The 26,069-nt window shown below is 38.2% G+C and overlaps 1 protein-coding gene across 1 annotated transcript in view; it reads left to right on the top strand.

The window, feature by feature from the left end:
* Positions 1 to 26,069, top strand: part of nuf2 (UF2 component of NDC80 kinetochore complex) — a 73,042-nt gene that overhangs the window by 40,651 nt on the left and 6,322 nt on the right. Inside the window, exons 7-12 of the mRNA XM_059983635.1 lie at positions 3,863 to 3,936; positions 5,263 to 5,359; positions 7,913 to 7,975; positions 16,698 to 16,835; positions 18,410 to 18,553; positions 25,789 to 25,964. Coding sequence (XP_059839618.1) covers positions 3,863 to 3,936; positions 5,263 to 5,359; positions 7,913 to 7,975; positions 16,698 to 16,835; positions 18,410 to 18,553; positions 25,789 to 25,964 — 692 coding nt within the window. The remainder of the gene's footprint in view (positions 1 to 3,862; positions 3,937 to 5,262; positions 5,360 to 7,912; positions 7,976 to 16,697; positions 16,836 to 18,409; positions 18,554 to 25,788; positions 25,965 to 26,069) is intronic.

Genomic DNA, 26,069 nt, shown 5'->3' with positions numbered 1-26,069 from the left:
GTACTAATGTAGGTCTTTCATAACAGCAAGCTGTCATAAAGCGAACGTTCGAAAAACGTGGGCCACCCGTACAAGAATAAGATTCCTGGATGGAATGTTGCCTCCCGGGTGCAAGGATTGGTGCTGGGTCCATTGTTTGTTATCTATATCAGCAATCTGGATGATAACATGGTAAACTGGATCAGCAAATTTGTGCATGATGCAGAGATTGGGGATGTAATTGACAATGAGGAAGACTATTGATGCTTGCAGCGAGATCTGGACCAGCTGAAAAAAAATGGGCTGAAAAATGGCAGATGGAATTTAATGCAGACAAGTTTGAGGTGTTGCACTTTGGAAGGACCAGCTTGGATAGGTTTTACATAGTGTTAGGACACTGAAGAGTGGGTAGATCAGAGGGAAGCGGGGATGCAGGTCTATAATTCTTTGTAAGTGGCATCACAGGTGAAGTCAAAAGATAAAGTACAATACTCTACACAATCTTAAAAAGCTTTTGGCACTTTGGCCTTCATAAATCAATGAGTACAGGAGTTGGGATATTATGATGAAATTGTACAAGACATTGGTGAGGCCTAATGTGGAGTATGGTAAGCAATTTTGGTCACCAACCTATAGAAAAGATGTAACTAAGATTGAAAGTGCAGAGAAAATTTATAAAGATGTTGCTGGAACTTCAGGATCTGAGTTGTAGGGAATGGTTGAATAGGTTAGGACTTTATTCTCTAAAATAGATTAAAGGGTAGATCGGTACTTGGTCAGTGGTGTATATTTAAGGAGTTATTTTACAACTATCCAGAAAAATATATTCCACTGAAGAAAAAAGGGTGTAAAAAAAAAAATAGTTACCCGTGGCTAAGTAAAGAAATAAAGCAAAGTATACGACTAAAAAGAAAGTTATATAAGGTAGCTAAATCTAGTGGGAAGATTGAAGATCGAGAAGCTTTTAAAGATCAGCAGCAAATAACAAAAAGATTGATTAAGAAGGGGAAGATAGATTATGAAAATAGTACTTGGTAAATTAATGGGACTGAAGGTGGATAAATCCCCTGGACCGGATGGCTTGCATCCTGGGGTCTTAAGGGAAGTGGCGGTCAGGATTGTGGATGCATTAGTGATAATTTTTCAGAACTCGCTGGACTCGGCAATGGTCCCGGCAGATTGGAAAAATGCTAATGTAACTCCTTTATTTAAAAAGAGCGATAGACAGAAGGCTGGGAATTATAGGCCAGTTAGCCTAACATCTGTGGTTGGCAAAATGTTGGAATCGATAATTAAGGAAACAGTAACAGGGCATTTGGATAAACATAGCTTAATAGGACAAAGTCAGCATGGCTTTACAAAAGGCAAGTCATGTTTGACAAATTTGTTGGAGTTCTTTGAGGACATAATATATAGGGTAGATAAAGGGGAACCAGTGGATGTGGTGTATTTGGACTTCCAAAAGGCATTTGACAAGGTGCCACACCAAAGGTTATTACTTAAAGTAAAAAATCATGGGATTGGGGATAATATTTTGGCATGGGTGGAGGATTGGCTTTCTAACAGAAAATAGAGAGTTGGGATAAATGGTTTATTCTCAGACTGGCAGTTGGTGACTAGTAGTGTTCCGCAGGGCTTGGTGTTGGGACCCCAACTCTTTACAATCTATATTAATGATTTGGAGAAAGGGACTAAGTTCAACGTATCGAAGATTGCTGATGACACAAAGATGGGAGGGAGTGTAATGAGTGCGGAGGACATTGAAACCCTGCAGGGGGACATAGATAGGCTGAGTGATTGGGCAGACATTTGGCAGATGAAATATAATACTGACAAGTGTGAGGTCTTGCATTTTGGCAGGAAAAATAATAGAGCAAGTTATTATCTAAATGGAGAGAAACTGGAAAGTGCTGTGCAAAGGGATCTGGGGTTCCTGGTGCAGGAAACACAAAAAGTTAGTATGCAAGTGCAGCAGGTGGTCAAGAAGGCCAATGAAATGCTGGCTTTTATTGCTAGGGGGATGGAGTATAAGAACAGGGAGGTCTTACTGCAGTTGTACCGGGTATTGGTGAGACCACACCTGGAGTACTGCGTGCAGTTCTGGTGTCCATATTTAAGAAAGGACATACTGGCTCTCGAGGCAGTGCAGAGAAGGTTCACTAGGTTAATTCCGGGGATGGGTGGGTTGATGTATGATGAGAGGTTGAGTAAATTGGGACTCTACTCATTGGAGTTCCGAAGAATGAGAGGCGATCTTATTGAAACATATAAAATTGTGAAGGGGCTTGATCGGGTGGATGCAGGGAGAATGTTCCCAATGATAGGTGAAACTAGGACTAGGGGGCATAATTTTAAAATAAGGGGATGCCGTTCCAGGACTGAGATGAGGAGAAATTTCTTCACTCAGAGGGTAGTGGGGCTGTGGAATTTACTGCCCCAGAGAGCTGTGGAAGCTACTACACTCAATAAATTCAAAACGGAGATAGACATTTTCCTGGATAAAAATGGCATTAGGGGATACAGTGAGCGAGCAGGTAAGTGGACATGAGGCTAGGTTTAGATCAGCCATGTGATCTTCTGGACCAGTTTTCGATAGCCTGGATGGGTCGGAGAGGAATATTCCAGATTTTTTCTCCTCAATTGGCAAATCGTTTTTTTTTACCCCCGGGTGATCACGTGGGTTTGGGCGGGATGAATAATAAAATAAAATGGGTGGCATGGTGCCCTGTTGGTTGGTACTGTTGCCTTGTGGGATTCGGTGAAAACTAGAGTTAAGATTGGATCAGCCATGATCTTGTTGAATGGCGGAGCAGGCTTGAGGGGCCGATTGGCCTACTCCTGCTCCCATTTCTTATGTTCTTATGTAATGTAGAAGATTGAGAAGTTTGAAGAGAGATACAAAATTGAGGGGTATAGATAGAGTAAATGCAAGCAAGTTGGGTGAGATGACAACTGGGAGTCATGGTTTAAGGATGAAAGGTGAAATGTTTAAGGGGAATGTGAGGACAAACTACTTCACTCAGGATGGTGAGAGTGTGGAACAAGCTGCCAGTGCAAGTGGTAGATGCTGATTCGATTTCAGCATTTAAGAGAAATTTGGATAGGTACGTGGATGGGAGGGATATGGAGGGCGATGATTCAATTGCAAGTTGATGGGACTAGCCAGATTAATCGTTTGTTATGTTCTAGCTGGGCTAAAAGATCTGTTTCTGTGTTGTAGTGTTCTGGGACTCTAAAGTTGTAAGTCTTTCATAAATCTATTTGTGAATCTGGAGAGTTGTCAGCATTGTATATGCATCAGAAATAATAAAACAATCTTTATCTAAGATATTCCAGAATTGAACTCAATGCACATATGATCAGATCAAAAATTCATAGTTCTTTAGCTATAAATACTTTGATTCTGCTATTGTTTCTCATTGTGTTACTCCATTGCTTAGATATTGAAAGTGCAAGAGATTGCAATGTTTGTTATTTCTGATCACCTATCTGTATACTTACAGCATTTTCACCATGTGTGGTATATTACTATTATCAGAACAGCACTGAATTTATTTTGCAAAATGATTGCAGTTGCTTATTTGGTGTATGCATTTCTGTTTTTCTCTGTTTTGTATTATCTGAAAATTTAACCAATTTACATTTTTAACTCAAGATCTATTCACTGACTAGCTTCCTTTAGTAAAGGGGTTTGTTGATTTGATTTTAAATACATTTTGACGTATATCTGAATGCAAGCAAATAGACTCTGCTGATCTGGTTATATTACAGACATGACTACTCTGACAATAAAACAGTGAAAAATATATTTTAGGCAAAGTATTCTTCACTGTGAAAATATAATGTTTGTCAAAAATATATCACGTTCAATTATTCCCCACAGAAACTGAATTTGGAGATGATGCAGCAGATGTTTTCTTCAAATGAAGAAATGAAGTACAAAATTCAAAGCTTAAAGTAGGTTGATCTTCATGCAGCTTAACCTAATGAAGGAATAGTTATTTTTCAATTATACCAGTATAATCAAGTTTAATCACTTTTGCTAGGTATATTGTGAGATCACAGATCCCACATGTACAGAAAATATGAGATTTGCTGTACTTATTTTATTAACCTCCAGTGGGAGTTGACCTGCATTATGTGCACTACAAAGCTGTACGAAAAATCAAATGATGGAGGATTTTTAGACTAGGGTAATGTAAGCAAAGCAATTGCAAATAGTACAAATGTAGTGAACACAGTTGTAGAAAGAAATATGGTTGTTTCTGAAATATCTATTTGGAAAAGAAATGCTAGATTTTGAACAAAATTCAAATGCAGTAGTACACTTGGTGGCCACTTTATTAGGTGCATCTGTATACTTGCTCATTAATGCAAATATCTAATTGGCCAATCATGTGGCTGCAACTCAGTGCATAAAAGCATGCAGATATAATCAAGAGGTTCAGTTGTTCAGATGAAAATCACCATGGGAAAGAAATTTGATCTCAATAACTTTGACTGTGGAATGATTGAAATGGTGCCAGATGGGTGGTTTGAATAGCTCACAAACTACTGATCTCCTGGGATTTTCATGCACAGTAATCCCTAGACCTTTATAGAGAATAGTGTGAACTGCAGTTCTGTGGGCAGAAGTGCTTTGTTAATGAGAGGTTAGAGGAGAATGGCCAGATGGCTTCAAGTTGACATGAAGGTGACAATAACTCAAATGACCATGTGTTTCAATGGTGGTATGCATAAAAGCATCTCTGAATGCAAAACACACAACTTTGAAGTGGATGGACAACAGCAGCAGAAGACCATGAATGTTCACTTTATTAGGTATAGGAGGTAATTGTTAATGAAGCCTGAAATATATTACTCTCCTTCAATCTCCATTGTTATCATTTTGATAAAATTAAATTTTCTTTTGGGTGAATATTATAATTCTGCAAATTTAGTGGCTCTGTAATAAATCATTGATGCTATTCTATAATCATTTGCACAGGATAATGGCTTCCTTAATCATTAGTTCTTCAAAAACGCAGATTTGTTTTTGTGCTATTACAGTTGTAATGGAATACTTTTATATAATCCTATGCACTTTTAACACAAGTTCTTAGTTGAAGGGTGAAGAGATGCCAGTTCAGTCATCTGGTACCACAAAATGAAAGTGAATTAATTGGATCCTATTGTACTGCTCAAATGTATTTCTATGAGACTGATTTCAATGACATTTTAAAGATGTGCAAGTTGGATGAAGTAATATAAAGCAATATAATCGGAAAACATTTCTTTTACCAGCACAATACCACCTGAGCAAAAGGCAAAAATTGACGTACTTTCAGCTGACATTACAGAATTACACCAAGTGATAAACGGGGAATATCGTCACAAGCAAGTAAGTGTACTGTGTTGTTTCTGGCAGAAGGCGTAGAATGGGAATAAAGGCGGGCCTTTTCTGGTTGGCTGTCAGTGACTAGTAGTGTTCTGCAGGGGTTGCTTTTGAGTTGGCTACTTTTTGCATTATTTGTTAATGATCTGGATGATGAATTGATGGCTTTGTGTCAATGTTTGCGGATGTTATAAAGATGCGGAGGGGCAGGTAATGAGGAAACGGGGAGTTTGTAGCAGGACTTGAACAGATTTAGAGAATGGGCAAAGAAGTGGCAAATGGAATACACTAGGGAAGTTAAGCTCACACGCTTTTAGTAGAAGTAAAGTCGTAGAGTATTTTCTAATTGGGGAGAAAATTCAGAAATTAGAAGTGCAAAGGGAGTTGGGGGCCCTTATGCAGGAATCCCTTAAGGCCAACTTGGAGGTTGAGTCATTGGTAAGGAAGGTAAATGCATTCCTATCATACATTCATTTCAAGAGGACTAACACATAAAAGCAGGGATGTATTGCTGAAGCTTTAAAAGACATTGATCAGACCACATTTGGAGTACTGTGAGCAGATTAGAACATGTGTGGAATGTAGAACATTACAGCTCAGTACAGGCCCTTACAATAGGTTTAAAGTTTGGCACATCATGCACTAAGATCAATCTAGCCTTCCTTCCTACATAGCTCTCCAATTTCTATCATCCATTTTCCTACCCTAGAGTTTCTTAAATGCATCTACCACTACCGCTGGACATCTGTCTTTGTATAAAGAAAAACTTACCTCTTGACATTCCCCTGCTTTACTTTCCACCAGTCATCTTTAAAATTATGTCCTCTAGTATTAGCCATTTATACCTTGGGGGAAAAAGTCTCTGACTATCCACTTGATCTATGCTTTCCCTCCAAAGAGAAAATCCCTAGCTTGCTCAACAAATCTTCTTAAGGCATGGTCTTTAATCAAGGCAGAATCCTCGTAAATCTCCTCTGCACCTTCTCTAAAGTTTGCACATCCTCCCTATAATGCGCCCACCAGAGCTCTCTACAGTATTCCAAGTGTGGTCTAAATAGGGTTTACAGAGCTGCAACATTTCCTCTTGAACTGAATCCCATGACTAACAAAGGCCAACACACCAGACACCTGTGTTGCAACTTTGAGATGTTTAGGATGTGAGCCCCAAAATCCCTCTGTTCCTTCACACTGTTAAGATCCTGCTGCTAACCCTGTATTTATAGGCATCCGTCAGTCTCATGAGACCATGGATTTGCACCTTGGAAGGTTTTTGTGAGTTGGGTTAGTACAGTAGATCATGGGATAATATCTCCTATTTTAAGGCTATGAGGGATATGCCCAAATCTAATCTAGTTCTGTTTTAAAATTTTAACGTGACTATTTTTTGTGTGGTCTTTGGATGAAAAATGGAGAATATGAAAACATATATTGCTCATTCATTTGGTATTCTGTGGTGTTTGTCTTTGAAAACTCATTAACTTGGGCCGCAAGGTTTATTTTCTCTTTATCAACAGCCGTTTTGAAATTAATTGCCAAAGTCACCATGTTGGGATCATTTGGACTTGACATAGTTGATAATTTGTCCTCACCTTCAGTAATGAAAAATACAGTCGGCCCTCCTTATCTACAGAGGATTGGTTCCGGAACTCCCAGTGGATACCAAAATACACGGATGGTCAAGTCCCTTATTTAACCTGTCTCAGTGTGGGTGGACTTTAGGACCCAAGGGAGCTCAGACCTGCTGCCCATGACTACTGCTGAATCCGCAGTGTTTTTGTTCCGTTGACGGAAAACAATCGCAATTGAAAATAAAGTGGAAATAATAAAGTGATCGGAAAGAGTTGAAATGCCAACAGTCATTGGAAAAACGTTAGGCTACAGTCAGTCAATGATTAGAACAATTTTAAAGGATAAAGTGAGAATAATGGAGCATGTGAAAGGCCCTGCCCCGATGAAAGCTACAATTATTACTCAGCAACATAGTTTAATTATTGAAATACATATGTTTCTTAAGTGTTTTATAGAAAGGTAAAATAGAAAGGTAAAATATATACTATATACTAAGACAAACGTTTGACGATACTGGATGTACCCTGTTCCGACTTATGTACAGGTCCGACTTAAAGACTGCCTGTACTTTAAGTCATCTCTAGATGACTTATAGTACCTAATACAATGTAAATAGTTGTTATACTGTATTGTTTAAGGAATAATAACAAGAAAAAAAGTCTGTACATGCTCAAACAACAAGTGCTGAAGAGAGAACTTCCGGGTTTTCCCGATCCGTAGTTGGTTGAATCCACGCATGCGGAACCCGTGGATAAGGAGGGCCGATGGTAATACAAAATCTCCAATTTTTACCTGGCCATTTCTTGGAACTTGTTTACACCTGCCCTATGAAATCTTGTAAAAGATCTGTCAATTCAAAAGCTGCTAATTTCATAGACATCTGGCTACATCAGTGGGCAGTAAATCTAGAGGCAATATCTTGAAATGCCCTTCTTCATATTATGTTGATGACACTGTAATGTGCTGATTAATTTTATTTTATTTCTGCAGAGTTCTGTTCAAGATGTAACAACACAACTGAAGGCAAAAATTGCTGAAAGAAACAAAGTGCTGGTAGATATATTTCAAGTTTTAATTTTGGTTAAGGTTTTATATGTTAGGATAAAAACATATCCTAACATATGTTAGGATCTTTTGTAAGTCAACATGTGCTGGAAGACAAACAAGTTTTGGGCTTGGACAATAAAAACTTGAAGATTTTTGTGATTTGGTGAACACCAATATTTTTAGCTGACTTTTTGAAATGTAAATTTGTGTTAAGATTTTGCACATGCAAATTCATTCTGCCTTTCAATTTTTGATCCAAGTAGTGGTGTGCTTGTTTTTCAAGAAAAATAGTTTTTCTTTGAATATCAAAACGAAGCTCAAGCATCCATCTTGGTAAGAGCATCATAATAGAACACAGAATTCTAGAACAGTATAGCACTCAATGTACTGAAAAATCAATCTAATCCGTCCCTTTCATATAACCCTCCCTCTTTCTGTCATTCATGAGCCCAAGAGTGCCTTAAATCTCTCTACTGTATCTGCCTCAATCACCACCCATGTCATATGTCAGTTTATCTTGACATGTGGAAGTGCAATATTCAATGGAGCTAAGCTGTTGCTTTTTATATGCAAGAGGAATTTCAAGCAGTTGTGTGTAATATATTTGACTGTACCATTGCGTCTTTATTGATATTTTTAAAAAAGGCACTATTTTCCTACAGAAATGTGATATTTCCATCAAAACACAGATTGCTGAGGTTTGAGAAGATGCTTGCCAATGCCTTCTCAAGTGTTTCTAAGAATTGGCAGTAAGTCTGACCTTTCATAGCAACATTTATGTTTTATAAATAGATTAACAAAAACATTCTCCCATTATGCTTCCAACTGCAAAATAAAGGAGTAATCTTTGACACCAGAGGTACTGCAGATGCTGGAAATTTAGAGCAATATACATAATATACTGGAGTTCAGCAGGTCAGGCAGTATCCATGAATGGGAATAAACAGTCGACATTTTGGGCTGAAACCCTTAATTAGGGCTAGATTAGTGTGGAGAGAGTAGTGAGCAGTGCGTTCAAAGGGAGTAAGATTTGAATTGGAGGGAGGAGTGTTAAAATTGAAACGGTTGATGTCTCATTGGCAATTAGTTAAAAAGATCCAGAGCAGGCAGAACACCAGAGCAGTACATCCAAGAAGAGGAGGAGGGTTGAAGACGAAAAAAGAGGTCATCAGTGCGGGCTGGAGAATCCTTGCCAAAGAAGTAGGCATGGAGACAAAGGCAATGGAAGAAGAGCTCGGTGTCATGGTGGGTGGGGAGCTCACTAAGGTGCGGGCACAGGGGGATAAAGGTGAGACCCTTACTGAGAGCAGAACATTCTACCTCAGATACAGGAAGATTGGAGAATAAGGTGCAAACATGGTAGGATTTAGAGCTGGGATAAGGGGTGGGAAGAGAATTGGAGAGGTCAGAGGAATGGATGGTGTGGGGGTGTTCTGGGAACGTAGGGTGGGAGGAAGAGGGAGGCTCAGAGGATTGCAGGGGAGGGGGTGGAGAGGAGCTAAGGAGATCTGGGATTGGTGTGGAGTAATAGTGGTGGAAAGAGGAACCACTGAACCCAGCGGCAGTGAGAAAGGTCTTGACCTGGGACAGTAGGCAGCTGAAGTTTGAGCTGGAGAGTGCAGGATCCGTAGTTTGAAAGCAGCTGGCATAGAAGTTGACGAGAGAGCTGGTTGCAGCAAGGTCTGTGGTTTTGAGGTGGTAAGTTCAGAACTGGAGTTGGCGGTGGTGTCTGCGTTTTGGAGGCGGATGATCCCAAGGTTTGAGCCTGAACTGGAGGTGGCAGGAGGCAGAGTTCCGAGTTGGAGGGACTGTAGGCTGCCGCATCTTGAGATGCGTGATCTTGCAATTCTTAGTGGATGTGAGGAAGGAGAAGAATTGTTGGTTGGAGCTGTGGATTTTTGAAGCAGTGAGGGTGGCACGTAGAAATCAGAGGGAGCAGTAGCGGGAGAAAGTCAATTTAATGCTTGCTGGATCCAAGCTGGGAGGTCTGGAAATGGAGCTGGAAGATATGTGGTGCAAGGTGGTGGCGGAGACAAGTTCCCAGGAAGGATACATGGCTGTGACAGCGAGTCTGGGTGAGCACGTGGTGGAAGAATCAGAGCAACAGAGGAGCAGTGAGAGAGTCTCACTGAATTCTTTTCGAAGAGTATTTAAACTTCAGGTGTATGCATACCTTGAAGAAACTTTGCAGTGGACCAATAAATCATAGACACAAGAGTACTGCAGATGCTGGAAATTTAGAGCAATACACACAATGTGCTGGAGGAGCTCAGCAGGTCAGGCAGTACCTATGGGTGGGAATAAAGAGTCAAGGTTTTGGGCTGAGACCATCAGGCTGTGAGGGCTATTTCAAGAGCAAAGAGCCAATTTCAAACAAGGTTGGAGGTGACGTTGGATGTACGACATCTCTGGCAGAGTTTAGAAACATAGAAAACATACAGCACAATACAGGCCCTTCGGCCCACAAAGCTGTGCCAAACTTATCCTTACCTTAGAACTACCTCGGCGTTACCCATAGCCCTCTATTTTTCTAAGCTCCATGTAGCCATCCAGGAGTCTCTTAAAAGACCCTATTGGTTCTGCCTCTACCACCACTGCCAGTAGCCCTTTCCATGCACTCACCACTCTCTGCGTTTTTTTTTAAATCTTAGCCCTGACTTCTTTTCTGTAGCTGCTTCCAAGCACCTTAAAACTATGCCTCCTTGTGCTAGCCATTTCAGTCCTAGAGAAAAGCCTCTGTCTATCCACATGATCAATGCCTCTCATTATCTTGTACACCTCTATCAAGTCACCTCTCATCCTCTGTCACTCCAAAGAGAAAAGGCCAAGTGCACTAACCTATTCTCATAAGACACGCTCCCCAGTCCAGGCAACATGCTTGTAAATCTCCTCTGCACCCTTTCAATGGTTTCCATGTCCTTCCTGTAGTGAGGTGACCAGAACTGAGCACAGTACTCCAAGTGGGGTCTGACCATGGTCCTATATAGCTGCAAACTTACTGTTCGGATCTTAAACTTAATCCCAGAATTGAAGGCCAATGACCATATGCTTTCTTAACCACGGTCAACCTGCACAGCAGCTTTGAATGTCCTATGGGCTCTGACCCCAAGATCCCTCTGCTCCTCCACACTGCCAAGAGTCTTAGCATTAATACTATATTCTGCCATCATACTTGACCTACCAAAATGAACCACCTCACACTTATCTGGGTTGAACTCCATCTGCCACTTCTCAGCCCAGTTTTGCATCCTATCAATGTCCTGTTGTAACCTCTGACAGCCCTTCACACTATCCACAACACCTCCAACCTTTGTGTCATCAGCAAATTTACTAACCCATCACTCCACTTCCTCATCCAGGTCACTTATAAACATCACAAAGAGTAGGGGTCCCAGAACAGATCCCTGAGGCACACCGTTGGGTCAACAGCCTCCATGCAGAATATGACCCATCTACAACCACACTTTGCCTTCTGTGGGCAAGCCAATTCTGGATCCACAAAGCAAGGTCCCTTGAATCCCATGCCTCCTACTTTCTCAATAAGCCTTGCATGTGGTACCTTATCAAATGCCTTGCTGAAATTCATATACACTACATCTGTGGCTCTACCTTCATCAATGTGCTTAGTCACATCCTCAAATAATCCAATCAGGCTCATAAGGCACGTTCTGCCTTTGACAAAGCCATGCTGACTATTCCTAATCATATTATGCCTCTCCAAATGTTCATAAATTATGCCTCTCAGCATCTTCTCCAGCAACTTACCAACCACGGAAGTAAGACCCGCTGGCCTATTATTTCCTGGGCTATCCCTACTCTCCTTCTTGAATAAGGGAACAACAGCCGCAGCCCTCCAGTCCTTTGGAACCTCTCCTCATTGATGATGCAAAGATCATTGCCAGAGGCTCAGCAATCTCCTCCCTTGCTTCCCACAGCAGCCTGAGGAACATCCCGTCCGGTCCCCGTGACTTATCCAACTTGATGCTTTGCAAAAGCTCCAGTACATCCTTTTTCTTAATATCTACATTCTCAAGCTTTTCAGTCCACTGCAAGTCATCCCTACAATTGCCAAGATCCTTTTCCATAGTGAATACTGAAGCAAAGTATTCATTAAGTACCTCCGCTATTTCCTCTGGTTCCATACACACTTTTCCGCTGTCACACTTGATTGGTCCTATTCTCTCACGTCTTATCCTCGTGCTCTTCGCATACTTGTAGAATGCCTTGGGGTTTTCCTTAATCCTGTTCGCCAAAGCCTTCTCCTGGCCCCTTCTGGCTCTCCCAATTTCATTCTTAAGCTCTTTCCTGCTAGCCTTACAGTATAATCTTCTAGATTCATATCATTACCTTGTTTTCTGAGCCTTTCGTAACCTCTTCTTCTTGACTAGATTTACAACAGCCTTTGTGCACCATGGATCTTGTACCCTACCATCCTTTCCATGTCTCATTGGAACGTATTTACTCAGAAACCCATGCAAATATCCCCTGAACATTTGTTACATTTCTTCCATACATTTCCCTGAGAACATGTTTCCAAATCATGCTTCCAAGTTCCTGCCTGATGGCCTCATAGTTCCCCTTACTCCATGGTAAAGGTGATCACTATCTCCAAAATGCTCTCCTACTGAGAGACCTGACACCTGACCAGGTTCATTTCCCAATACCAGATCAAGTACAGCCTCTCCTCTTGTAGGCTTATCTATATATTGTGTTAAGAAACCTTCCTGAACGCACCTAACGAAGTCCACCCCATCTAAACCCCTCACTCTAGGGAAATGCCAATCAATATCTGAGAAATTAAAATCCCCCACCATAACAACCCTGCTATTATTACTCCTTTCCAGAATCTGTCTCCCTATCTGCTCCTTGATGTCCCTGTTACTATTGGGTGGTCTATATATTTGGAAAAAAGCACCCAGTAGAGTTATGCCCCTTTCCTATTCCTAACTTCCACTCACAGAGACTCTGTAGACAACCCCTCCATGCCTCCTTTTCTGCAGCCGTGACACTATCTCTGATCAACAGTGCCATGCCCCACCTCTTTTGCTTCTTTCCCTATCCTTTCTGAAACATCTGAAGCCTGGCACTTGTAGTAGTCAGTCCTGCCCTGCACCATCGAAGTCTCTAATGGCCACAACATCATAGCTCCAAGTGCTGATCCATGCGCTAAGCTCATCTGCTTTATTCATGATACTCTTCCCTGTCGCACTGTCTCCAAACTTTCTCTATTTGTGAGCCAACATCCCTTTCCTCTGTCACTTCAGTTTGGTTCCCACTCCCCAGCAATTCTAGTTTAAACTCTCCCCAATAGCCTTAGCAAACTTTCCCGCCCTGATATTGGTCCTTCTTGGATTCAAGTGCAACCTGTCCTTTTTGTGCAGGTCACACCTGTCCCAGAAGAGGTCCCAATGATCCAGTAATCTGAATCCCTGTCCTCTACTCCAATCCCTCAGCCGCGCATTTATCCTCCACCTCCACTTTGCAAGACATTACTTCCTAGAGTAAAACCCAATGGCATGAATGACAGCGAAGCCTCACTACCAGATTGATCCAACTCCTTCTATGCCTGCTTTGAAAGGAAGAATATTACTACATCTGTGAAGTTCCCTGCTGCACCTGATGACCCTGTCATCTCTGTCTCAGAGGCTGATGCTTGGCTGTCTTTAAAGAGGGTGAACCTTCGCAAGGCGGAAGTGCCCGATGAAGTACCTGGTAAGGCTCTGAAAGCCTGCGCCAACCAACTGACGGGAGTATTCAGTCACTTTTTCAACATCTCACTGCTATGGATGGAAGTTCCCACTTGCTTCAAAAAGACAACAATTATACCAGTGCCTAAGAAGAATAATGTGAGCTGCCTTAATGACTATCCCCCAGTAGCACTCACATCTACAGTGTTGAAATGCTTTGAGTGGTTGGTTCTTTGCAGGAATGGGACTTGCTCTTGGGGTTCCATAGCTGGCTGTTATGCACGCCAAAGGCTTGGCCTAAGAGTCCAGCTCAAATTCAGAAGCCTAGGATCTCAGGGCTCTGGAGACGAGCGGATTCAGGGTTGGTGTCATGACGAGATCTGTGTGCCATCATGGGAGCTGGGATATCTGCTGTATGCCTGGAGACCTGGGATCTTTGCGATCTCCAGGCACAGAGCTCAAAAAAAGCAACGTAACGGACTTTTAACATCATAAACCAGCAAGTTATTTGTTATGTCTCCCTGCTCACTGGGAAAATGGAGACTCCTCTCTAGCTTATTAGGGGGAGAGAGAACCTGCGGTATGTTGAATACCAGGTGAAACTTGAAGTCTTCGGGGTAACTGCAAGTCTGTCTCTTTGCTGTTGCATTGCTCATGCTTGAGTGGTCAGTGGCGGCACCGATGCTTTTTTTTGTCAGTGGGGGGAGGGGGGTTGTTGCTCGCTGCTGCTTACGTGTGGGAGGGGGGAGCAGGGGGGATCTTTGGGGTTCTAACATTTAACTGTCATTCATTCTTTGGGATACTTCTCTGTTTTTATGGGTGGTTGTGAAGAAAAAGCATTTCAGGATGTATATTGTATATATTTCTCTGACATTAAATTGCACATTTGAATCTTGACTAGACTGAACTCTTGCCTCAGCAAGGATCTGGACCCATTGCAATTTGCCTATTGACACAATATGTCAATGATAGATGCAATCTCAATTGCTCTTCACACAGACTCAGAGCACCTATCAATACAAATACCTATGTCAGGTTCATCGACTATAGCTCAGCACTTAATACCATCATTCCCACAATCCTGATTGAGAAATTTTCAGAACCTGGACCTCTGTACCTCCCTCTGCAATTGGATCCTCGACTTCCTAACCAGAAGACCACTGTCTGTGCGGATTGGTGATAACATATCCTCCTCGCTGATGATCACATGGGTGCACCTCAGGTGTAGCGTGCTTAGCCCACTGCTCTACTCTCTACACCCATGACTGTGTGGCTATGCTTAGCTCAAATACAATCTGTAAATTGCTGATGGTATAACCACTGTTGGTAGAATCTCAGATGGAGATGAGAGGGCGTACAGGAGTGAGATATGCCAACTAGTGCAGTGATGTTGCAGCAACAACCTTCAAATTTCATGACACATGCCAGTGATAATAAACCTGATTCTGATTTGGGAGATTAAACACAAAAAAAATGCAAAAGTTGGAAGTCCAAGCAACACAAACAAAATGCTGAAGGAGCTCAGCAGGTCAGGCAACATCAAAGGAACACCTGGTGAAGGGTCTCGGCCCTCTCCATTATCATTGAATTCTAAGTAAAGACTAATTTCTTTTTAAATTTGTTCCTTAAAGTAGATATTATTGAGTAGACTTGAATGGAAGAACGAGGCTTGGCTGACTCAGTGCAGGAAAGTGAGAGAAACGCAGCAAACTATTAGAAACTAAAGATATAAACTGTTTGAAGTCTAATTAGTAGTGAGTATCTCTACCCTACTTATTTGAAACCCCTGCAGGAGAGACGATAGCAATAAAATATCTACTGAAACTATAGCTATAACGAGCAGCAGCCCTAAAATGAGACAACATTGGCAGAGATGAGAGTACAGGATCTCTGCCGTGTAACTGGGAATTGGTTCTGTTAAATGACACCATGGGATTTGGTCAGGTTTCTTTTGTATAAGTTTGGGAATCGATTTTCCATGGATGATCAACTATTTCATCCAACCAAACAAGAAACAAGATGGTGAGCCACCCAAGATGAAGAACCAGTGCAGGAACGAACTGTTTCATGACATTGAGGATTTAATACGATTGGATGTACAAGTTTATTTTCATTCAAAGAATCTGAATTAGATTTTCTGCAATAACTGATTATTTTTGCAAAGACTTTAAGTTACTGCATGAGATTTACTTTGCTTAAAAGTTGTGATGTTGGAGAATTATTGTGAAAGAAGTTGAGCTGTGTAGATAACTAAATTTTCAATTTCAATTTTCAGATATACTGACTTGAATTGAAACCTGAAGTTCACCATAATATAGTCCTTAAGAATAGGAATTCAATTAGTTTTCTAACTAGGTTAGTCTGTAAACCTTTAAACAGGGAATAACACTAACTCCAATTTCTCTAACTAATTAGATTAACAAAACATTCTAATGAATGTCACTGATTCTAACTAAATAGAAATTTGGTTTTTGTTGATATGAGATTTGAAACCGCAGCAGAATGTTGGAATTTTAATTGTTCTTCATGTAAATATTTTATATACCTTGTTTTTATATAGAGATATAAAGTCTCCCAATACCTAGAGCTTCTGATGGCCTAGCACCTAGTGTAGTACTATGTCATTTAACTTTTCTCATAAAGAGTGTGGTGACAGGAGACAAGATAAGCGCTAAATAGGTGTTACAAACCATCTGTTTTTCTAAGTTTCATGTGGCAGTTTGATACAACTTTGTGGATTGCTATATCATTTAAAGGTATAGTTGTATGTAGTCAGGTCTGCACTGTATGGTTAACTGTGGTGCGTTTTATCATCCATTGTTTTCATGGTTACTATTATCAAATTAGATTTTTATTTCTGGTTTAATTTGTTAACTGAATTAAAATCTCTTGTAGGTTTTGAATTTTCATTTCACAGCTAGTGATCCTGCCTTTAATATGGTAAAATAACCATTTTACTACTGTATCACAACAGTTGACTGAAAAATTAAAAATATTAATCTGATTTTTTCCCTGTAATAAAGTTGTCTTTTTATTGGTAGAGCCAGCTGAAAGTGGACTTGGTTAATGAAAAGGAGATGCAAGCAAAGCTCAAACCCATGATTGTGGAATGTCCAGAACAACAAAAGAGTGAAATACAAGCAATGAATGAGGCAGTAGAGAAGAAAAAAGATGCCTTGGTAAGAACGTCCCTGTAAAACTTTAGATCATACGCTGCCATCTTTTGCTGGCAGCTGTTTGCTAGTTTGTTTAAGGTTCCACTTGTTTTTCAGATCATACGATACTGTTCAAACAAGAGAAAATCTGCAGATCCTGGAAATTCAAACAACACATTCAAAATGCTGGAGGAACACAGCAGGTCAGGCAGCATCTATGGAAAAGATTGAACAGTTGACTTCTCAGCCCAAAACGTTGACTGCTTATTCTTCTACAAAATGCCACCTGATCTACTGAGCTCTTCCAGCATTTTGTGTGTTGCATGATACTGTCAGTGTTTTCCCTGTTCTTATTTTTAAGTGGAAAAAGGTATTAAAATGCAAATAGCTTTTGTGCAATAGTCATAAACTATCATTGTTTTAGTCTAATCATTTTGCGAATTGCTTTTTGACTCTGCGTCCACATCTTTGGTTAGAAGAATTCTCCAACAACATACCTTAATGGACTTTTCCTACCAGCTTTGGAATTTTTATTCTGATTGGGTTTCTTCTATCCCAGTCCCTTTTTCTCCCATGCTATCAATCGCCTAAATCTCTGAACATCTTATGATCATTCTAAATCTGCTGTAGAATCCATTCTCAATAGAATTTTTATTCTTGCTGTCAATTTTGTGCTGTTGCTTGAGGAAAATCACTTGACAAAACCTGAAAGTCATCGCTCCTAAACAATACAACTTTTCTGTGTTGCAACCTGACAATCAAGCACTAAGCTAAGCCATCAATACCTCCTTTTCAAGATCACTGCCAAACCTGCACAGCATATTTCTCCATTCTTTCCAAGATCCATAAACAAAACTAATCTTTTTTTTCTCCTGTCCTTTTGAATGAGATTTTCCTGTCTTTTCTATTTCTTATTTCAGATTCTAAGGACACCTGGCACTTTTTAGCTTTCTGATCTTAACTCGTGCCTTTTTTCCATGGATGTGCAAGAGAACATTAGATTTGGGTTACATAAGATATGATTGAAATGTTATCATGCAACTGAGCAATTCCATATTTTATCAATGACCAATATCTTTAAAATTTGTAAGATCTGCTCTATTGCTGCCTATTTGTTCCTCCAGGATTAAAAGTTGTTTACTTGCTCTATAGGTTGTCTGCTGATTTAAGCTAATTGAGATGGTCACTGTTCTTAATTTCCAGATTTTTTTTGATCATCCACTTAAAGGAAATCTGAGGCACCAGACTATAACAGTATTGCATCGAACATTTATTTTGATCAGAACTGTGCTCGACTTGTCAATATCCTGGGTGCATCTGCAATTAAAGCATATTCTGTGTTACTAAACTGAAATAGAGTAGACCCTGCTCTGAATTTTGCCTGCCTTTTCCTAAAATCCTGGTTGGATTGTTAATGTGCAAAGTGTAGTTTGGATTAGCCTCATCAGACCTTGGTCTTAAATAGAGATGACGACTGCTAATCTAAGGCTGTGACAGTGCCAGTTGGTGCAGTAAATGTACCAACTTGGCGCTTAACAAAAAAAAACGTAGCTGACAGGTTATTTCCATAATAATTCAGTTTTGTGTATATTTAACAGCAAAAGAAAAATGAGCGGATATTAGAACTTCAGGACAAGTCGGCAAATTTTACCAACTTCCAAAAGAAAGAACTAGAATCTTACTTGGGTATCTTGGCACAAAACCAGACTTGCTGTAACCAACTAAGCAGTAAGAACACTGAGGTATGCAAATTCTTGTATTTCACAAACTACCTTTGTATATGGATTGACTGTATTACTTTTTGCTGAGCTGTTGCCAAATCCTTTTAAAATGCTTCCAACTTATTGTTTTCATTACTTTGTGTGTTAGAGAAGTGCCAATAAGCCTTTAAGTCAATGTTCTCTTTCTTGGTAAAGTAGATGTAGCACCTTGATTTACTTGATAGTCAAGGATAGTTTGTAAAATAAATGTGACATAACTGCATAGCATTATAAATTAAATTTTTTGTATATGTTGTGGTAGATTTCAAAATATTGTTCTCATACCTGAAATGTAGATTTGGAGCCCATCCACTGATTGAAATGTATAATGCTGCTTTTATCTACCCTTAGGATATTTGACCAAATCCAGCGTGGTGAATCTGATAGAAAAATGCGCTAATTAGAAAAAGATTTAATTTTTGTTACTTTAGCATATGAGTTTATACATAAGAATTTTTCAGTAACATTTAAAAAACTTATTATCCCAGTAATTGCAGGCTGACATTCTTCATGTTTTGCTTGTAAATCAGATTAATTGTTTGATATATCTTCCCCCTTAAAGAGAATGTACTGCACCCTCATTATTCTGTTCTTAGTGTTAAGGTAAACTTAGTTGGTTCATCTCCTTTACAGGGTGCTTTAAATATAATACTATCTTTCTAATTGCATAGAAATGATTAGAAGTGGTGATTTGGAAATTGTCTTTTCGTACAATAGGTCTATTTTTCTGTTCACTCTCCACTTGAACAAATAGTTCTGATCATATTTACCTACCCTGTACTCATCAGTCCTTTTATTTTCAGCCTAAACCAAATGATGAATTTCTCTGCCTTTGTTCTGGCAATGAATTTTACATCTCTCTTAAAGTTGTTTTATTTATTCTTGAATTGATGGCAATTTCTTCTTAAGTCATCGACCACTGGAAACGTTACCCTTTAATCTTTCCTGCCCTATCCTTTGTTAAATTTTAATTAGTTCTGTAACTATTATATTCTATAATAATCTGTACTGTTCTAAAGGAAATGTCTTGTGTTTTAAAAGTCTGCTTTTGTATCTATGATTTCTAATGTCAAACAAGGTTCAAGTAAATCCTCTGTTGCATTCACCCAGAAGCTTCAGGATTTCTCCTACCCAATGAGCCCAATCTTGGCCACAGTTTCTGAGATGTAAATCATATTCTTTTGAAATCATAGAGTACTGCACTACAGTACAGAATCAGGTCCTTCAGCCCATCTACTCTACGCCAAACCGTTATACTGCTTAATCCCATCAACACAACCTGGGTCATATCCGTCCATACCCCCTCACCTACGATACCTTCTGGAAATCCATTTATAACACTCCTTTCTACTTTACCCATACAGAACCCTGATTAAAATGGTCAAACATGATTCCTTTTCATAAAGCACATTAATTTGGCCTGATTATCTTGTTTTTTTTTCTTTTCAAAGCACTCTGCTATAAATAACTGCATCAAGTACAAGTTTGTATTTTTCTAGGTCAATTGTTGCTAACTGGTCATTAGCTTTCTGTCTTTTTGCCACCCTTTCAGGGAAAAAAAAGGTGGTATTTGCTGTTTTCCATTCCAAAGGAACCTTTCCTGAATGCTGGGAATTTTGGAAAATTACTGTCAACTCTCTCATGACCCACTTAAAACAAGACCCTCAGATGAAATCTGTGAGGTCAGAGAATTGCCAGCCCATAGCTCCAACAGCTTGTGAAGTACAACTGTCTTTGTGATCATAAATTTCTTGAATCCTGCTTTTCTTTCCAAGAGCCTGGTTACTTGCATCCTCTGTAATGGAGAATTATGCAAATTTCCTACTTAATTCACTTGATATCTCCCTGATTTCTATTATTAATTCAGAAGATTTAAATAGCTAAAATATTTACTGAGATTTTGATAGGTCACAGTCCTTCAAAGCTGACATGCACTCAGTGGGCTCTTTATTAGGTACATCTGTACAATTTATTACTGTAAATATCTAATCGGCTAATCGTGACTGCAACTCAATACATAAAAGCATACAAACTTGATCAAGAGGTTTAGTTGTTCAGACCAAACAACAGAATGGGGAAAAAATGTGATCTAGGTGATTTTCTTTCCCATTATTTTTATTAGTTTCTACATAGAAGCATACTGAGTACAAGAGAGTGTATATAAAAGATCAAAAAAGATTTTTAAAAAACTACCAATTACATTATATCTGTTCATAATAACAATCTCATTACCCTGTATTCATATGTTAATTAATAGTAAAATGAGCTATACTAATTTATTACAAAAAAAGGAATCTAATCCCTACCAAGACAGAAGCTGTTCATTGAGGAGAAAACAAGGTAAAATACCTTATCATATAATAAAAATTAATAATAGCCAACATCTGAGTTTAAACAACAAATTGAATGTTTTGAAAATAATTCAGAAAAGGTCCCCACAATGTTTGAAAGTCTTGATGAGATTCAGAAATTGAACAATGTATCTTCTCTAAATCTAAATATGACATAATGTCACATAACCATTGAGCATGAGTAGGAGAAAAAAACATTTTTCCATTTAAACAAAAGCATCTTCCTAGCTGTAAGAGAGCTAAAGGCCAAAATATATAAATCAGATGTCTTCAGCTTAATATCTTGTTCTACAACAATACCGAATAGGGCCGTCAGAGGGTTAGGCTTAAAATTGACTTTAAAAAGTAAGGAAAAAGTTTGAAAAACTTCCTTCCAATATTTTTCAAGATTTCGACAAGTCCAAAAAATATGAATTAATGAAGCTTCTCCATTATTACATCTGTTACAGTAGGGAGATATATCCGAATAAAAACGAGATAGCTTATCTTTAGTCATATGAGCTCTATGTACCACCTTAAATTGTATGAGGGAATGATGAGTACATAGTATTAACCAGTTTTCATTTCAAGTTTCTTCAGATATTGATGTTGTAAATCTTGTTCCCAGAGATTCTTAATTTTCTCTAAAGGAACATTCCTTGTCTCCGGTAATATATCTTAAATATTAGATATTGAACCATTATGAAAGGGTGTCAAACTAAAAGTTACATCTAGTAAGTCTTACCTAAGCTTATAGGAAATGAGCATAATTGAGATCTTAAGTCTCTGATTTGTAAATATCTTTTTAAAAAAAAAAAGAAAAAGTGAGTTTTGGGTAAGCTATATTTAGCTGACAATTGCTCAAATGAAAAAAGGTTTCCACCAACAAACAGATCCCAAAAACATTTAAGGGTCTCGGCCCGAAACGTTGACTGCGCCTTTCAATGGATGCTGCCCGACCTGCTGAGTTCATCCAGCTTATTTGTACGTCTACATTTAATACCCAACCTGTCCCATGTTTTAAAACCTATATCAGTCATGGAAGGTTTGAAAAAAATTAGAATAAATGGGACTTGAAAGGGAAAATCTCAATAAACCAAAGTGTTTTCTAAATTGTATCTAGATCCTCAGAGGATGTTAGCTATTAAATTATCAGTTAGTTTACTTACAGATAAAGGAAGTGAGGATCCAAGAAGAGAAATAATAGAAAATTTATTGACAGAGTTAGAATATAATATAGCCAAAATGTAAGATATCATATATTAACTGTACAGTAATAAACCCTAAAATTAGGTAAGGCTAAACCTCCAGACTTTTTAGATTTTTGAAGATGAACTTTATTTAAACAAGTATGTTTATTTTTCCATATATAAGAGGATCAAATAGAATCAAGAGAGTCAAAATAGGATTTAGAAATAAAAACAGGTAAAGCCTGAAAAAGATACAGAAATAAAGGTAGAATATTCATTTTAATAGAATTGATTAGTCCAATCAACGATATTGAAAGAGGTGACTTATTTAATGATATCCTTTTTACATGATTCAATAAAGTAAGAAAGTTTTCTTTAAACAGGTGTTTGTAATTCTTAGTGACTGTTACATCCAAATAAATAAATTGATTCCTTACAACTTTAAAAGGGAGATTAATATTAATTGATACCAAATTATTTAAAGGAAATAATTCACTCTTACGAAGGTTCAATTTATATCCTGAAAACTGGCTAAAACAGGAGAGTAAAGAAAGTACACAAGGTAACGAGGTCTCAATATTAGAGATAAACAGCAATAGATCATCAGTGTAAAGCGAAATTTTGTAATACTTCTCCTTAAAATACCACAGATATCATTAGATTCTCGAAAAGCAATGGCAAGAGGTTCTAAAGCTAGGTCAAAGAGCAAAGGGCTCAACGGACAGCCTTGTCTAGTTCCACAATGAAGTTTAAATGGTTTGGAATTTTGAAAATTAGTTACAACCTGAGCAGAAGGAGATAGATAAAGTAATTTAATCCCTTGAATAAAATCTGATCCAAAATTAATTTTTTTCTGTTTTAAATAAATAATTCCATTCAACTCGATCAAAGGCCTTCTCAGCATCTAAGGATATCACACATTCTGATATCTGCTGGGAGGGAGAGTAAATAACATTTAATACACGGCACATATTAAAATGAAAATGTCGGTTTTTAATAAATCCAGTCTGATCATCAGATATAATAGAAGGTAGAATATTTTCAATCGTATGAGCCAGACCTTTAGAATGGGTTTAGTATCAACATTGAGTAATGAAATTGGCCTTTATGAGGAGCATTCAGTTGGGTCCTTGTTCTTCTTTAGGATAAGCAAAATAGAGGTTTCATAGAAAGATTGAGGCAAGCTACCCAATTTGAAAGAATCCTAAAAAACTAAGTTTAACTGCGGTATAATTAATGACGAAAAAGCCTTATAAAATTCTCCAGAAATTCCATCTGGACCCGGAGCCTTCCCCGAGTGTAATGAACGTGTAGCCTCGGCAATTTCCTCATAAGAAATGGGTTGATTCATCTGTTTACAATTATCTGCAGAAAGTGCAGGGATAGTTAATTGATCTAGAAAATTATTCATTGTAGTATTATCTTTAGGGGAATCAGAACTATAAAGTTAGAGAATTCTATTCTAAAAGGTATAATTTATTTCAGAGTGATTAGTTGTCCTATCACCATTAGTTTTGCAAATTTCTTTAATTTGTCATTTAACTACAGAAGTTTTTAATTGGTTGGCCAATACTTTACCTGATTTCTCTCCGTGAATGTAAAATTGAGTTTTATCTTTAAGAAGTTGAGTTTCAATTGGATATGTTAATAGAAGATCATATTTAGTTTTAATTTCAACACGGCTTTTATATAAAACAGGATCTGAACCTATAGTATATTTTTGATCTAATTGTTTCAATTGATTGGCTAATTCAATTCTCTCTTTATTAGCCTTATTGTTAACACTCGCAGTATAAGAAATAATTTGTCCTCATATATAGGCTTTGAAAATATCCCATACAATAAGATTAGAAGTCTCTTCCTTTTCATTCTCTTTAAAAAACAAAATAATATACCTCTCTAGAAATTTTACAAATTCCTTATCAGACAACAAAGTTGTATTAAAACGCCAAATTCTCTTTGTTTGTGGAAGATTTAAAGATAGAAATACAGGAGCATGATCTGAAACAGCAATCTCTTTATATTCATGGGAACAAACTGATGAAATCATTTGACTTTCAATAAAAAAAAATCAATCCTGGAACATATATGATGAACATGGAGGATAAAAAACAAGTACCCCCTATCTAAAGGATGTAAGAAACGCCAAACATCAACAATACCACATTTCAATAAAAAAGATTGAATAAACAAAGCCGATTTATTAAGAGACACTGGCTTACAAGATGATTGGTCTAAAATTGGGTCTAGCCAGCAGTTTAAAATCTCCTCCCATTACCAAAGAATAAAGACTCAGATATGGTAAAAACGAAAAAAGAAACACTCAGAGTCCTGGATCATCTACATTTCGGGCATACACGTTGGCAAATACCATTGATTTATTATCTAGTTTTCCTGAAGCTATAACAGAACATCCATTAGTATCAGACACTACTTTATGTTGGACAAAGGAAAGTGTATTATCTATGAGAATCGAAACTCCTCTAGATCTGGCTGAAAAGATGAATGAAAACAAAGTCCGTTCCAACGGCTTAAAAAACATAGATTATCACATTTGCATATGTGAGTTTCTTGTTTATTAAAAAAAAATAGGGACCTTAAATTTCCTAATATAAGCAAAAAGCTTATTATGTTTGACAGGGTGATTTAACCCTTTCACATTAAAACTGAGTAAATTAATAGTTTGGTCCATTTTTAGTATTTAAAGAAAGGGTTAAAATGTAATTTAAAACCAATCCATAAATCTTGAGAAATGGTAACCTAGCAACATGTTGGCTAAAAAAAAAATTTGAAAACAGCTTCTGACCTCCCACCTCCCAAAGACGGAAAACTGACCAATAGAAAGCCGGCATCTACAACTACGGTCAACTCCCCAAAAAGCCTGGTGATCACTCTAATTAGTTTCAAGATTGTTCATCTTCATTTCGCTGTGAACGTACACTTTGTGGCCACTTTATTAGATACAGGAGATAATTAATAAAGTGGCCACTCAGTGTTTATTTTTTGCAAGCGGATTTCCGCTCTCTGAGCCCTACTTTAATGCGCAAGGACCTAACAACTGATGCTTCATCGAAAGGATATAGTAAAATCTTTGTTCCGTGAAATGCTTTCTCTGTATATTTATCCAATATAATGTAAGAGGCCAATTCCTGCTTCACTATAACAAACTTTTCCAACTACCTCTGCCCGAAGTTTAAAGCTAATTATTATCAAAGTAGGTACACGTTATTATAACCCGGAAGATGTGTAGCTCAGGTGGTTGATAGGTGGGTGGTCCAGATTGGAGAAAATGTTAATATATTCTACCTTGAGATCTGTTTTTTTTTGCAGGTGCCCACAGAAAAAAAAGAAGCATAATGGAATTTTATTTTAAAAATATACATGGACAGAGACTGACAAACAGCCAATGTGCGAAAGAAGGCAAACTGTGCAAATAAAATTAATGCTGAGTTGAACTGGAGCTACCCTTGTGAGGGCACTCTTGTAATTTGCAGGAAAAATGCATTCAGACGTACAGTTTCAGAGCCATCCTGTTATTTATTTTATGATCTTGAGTTATATAGAAAACATGTGATTTTTTTAAAACATACTTTTGAACTGTCTTGCCCTTTTTAATCAAATAACTGTTAGATTTCATGTGTCAAAAGCTATACTCTCTGAAACATTCAAGAATATATTGTTTTCTTGACTTCCATAGATTTGGAATGAAGGAAATGAGCTTGACAGAAAAAAGGTGGAACTTGAAAGCATGCAAACAGAAGAGACTCCACTGAAAAGGCTTCTCTGTTCAAAATTGGAAAAGCAAGACAAGCTAAAGATGCAGATGCTTAAGAAACAGGAAGCTAAGGATCATGATCTTGATTCAGTAGCCACGTATGTAAATTTAACTCTTGTTTTTGTATTTTCTTTGAATTGCTGCACTGTGCTGAATCTTTAGCATTTATAATTGGTTAGTATAATAAGCTTGAGCAGAATAGT

Source organism: Hypanus sabinus, chromosome 11 (genome assembly GCF_030144855.1).
Source record: "Hypanus sabinus isolate sHypSab1 chromosome 11, sHypSab1.hap1, whole genome shotgun sequence".
NCBI lineage: Eukaryota > Metazoa > Chordata > Chondrichthyes > Myliobatiformes > Dasyatidae > Hypanus > Hypanus sabinus.
Note: the sequence above shows the minus strand (reverse complement) of the source record. Positions and strands in the feature narration are given on the sequence as shown.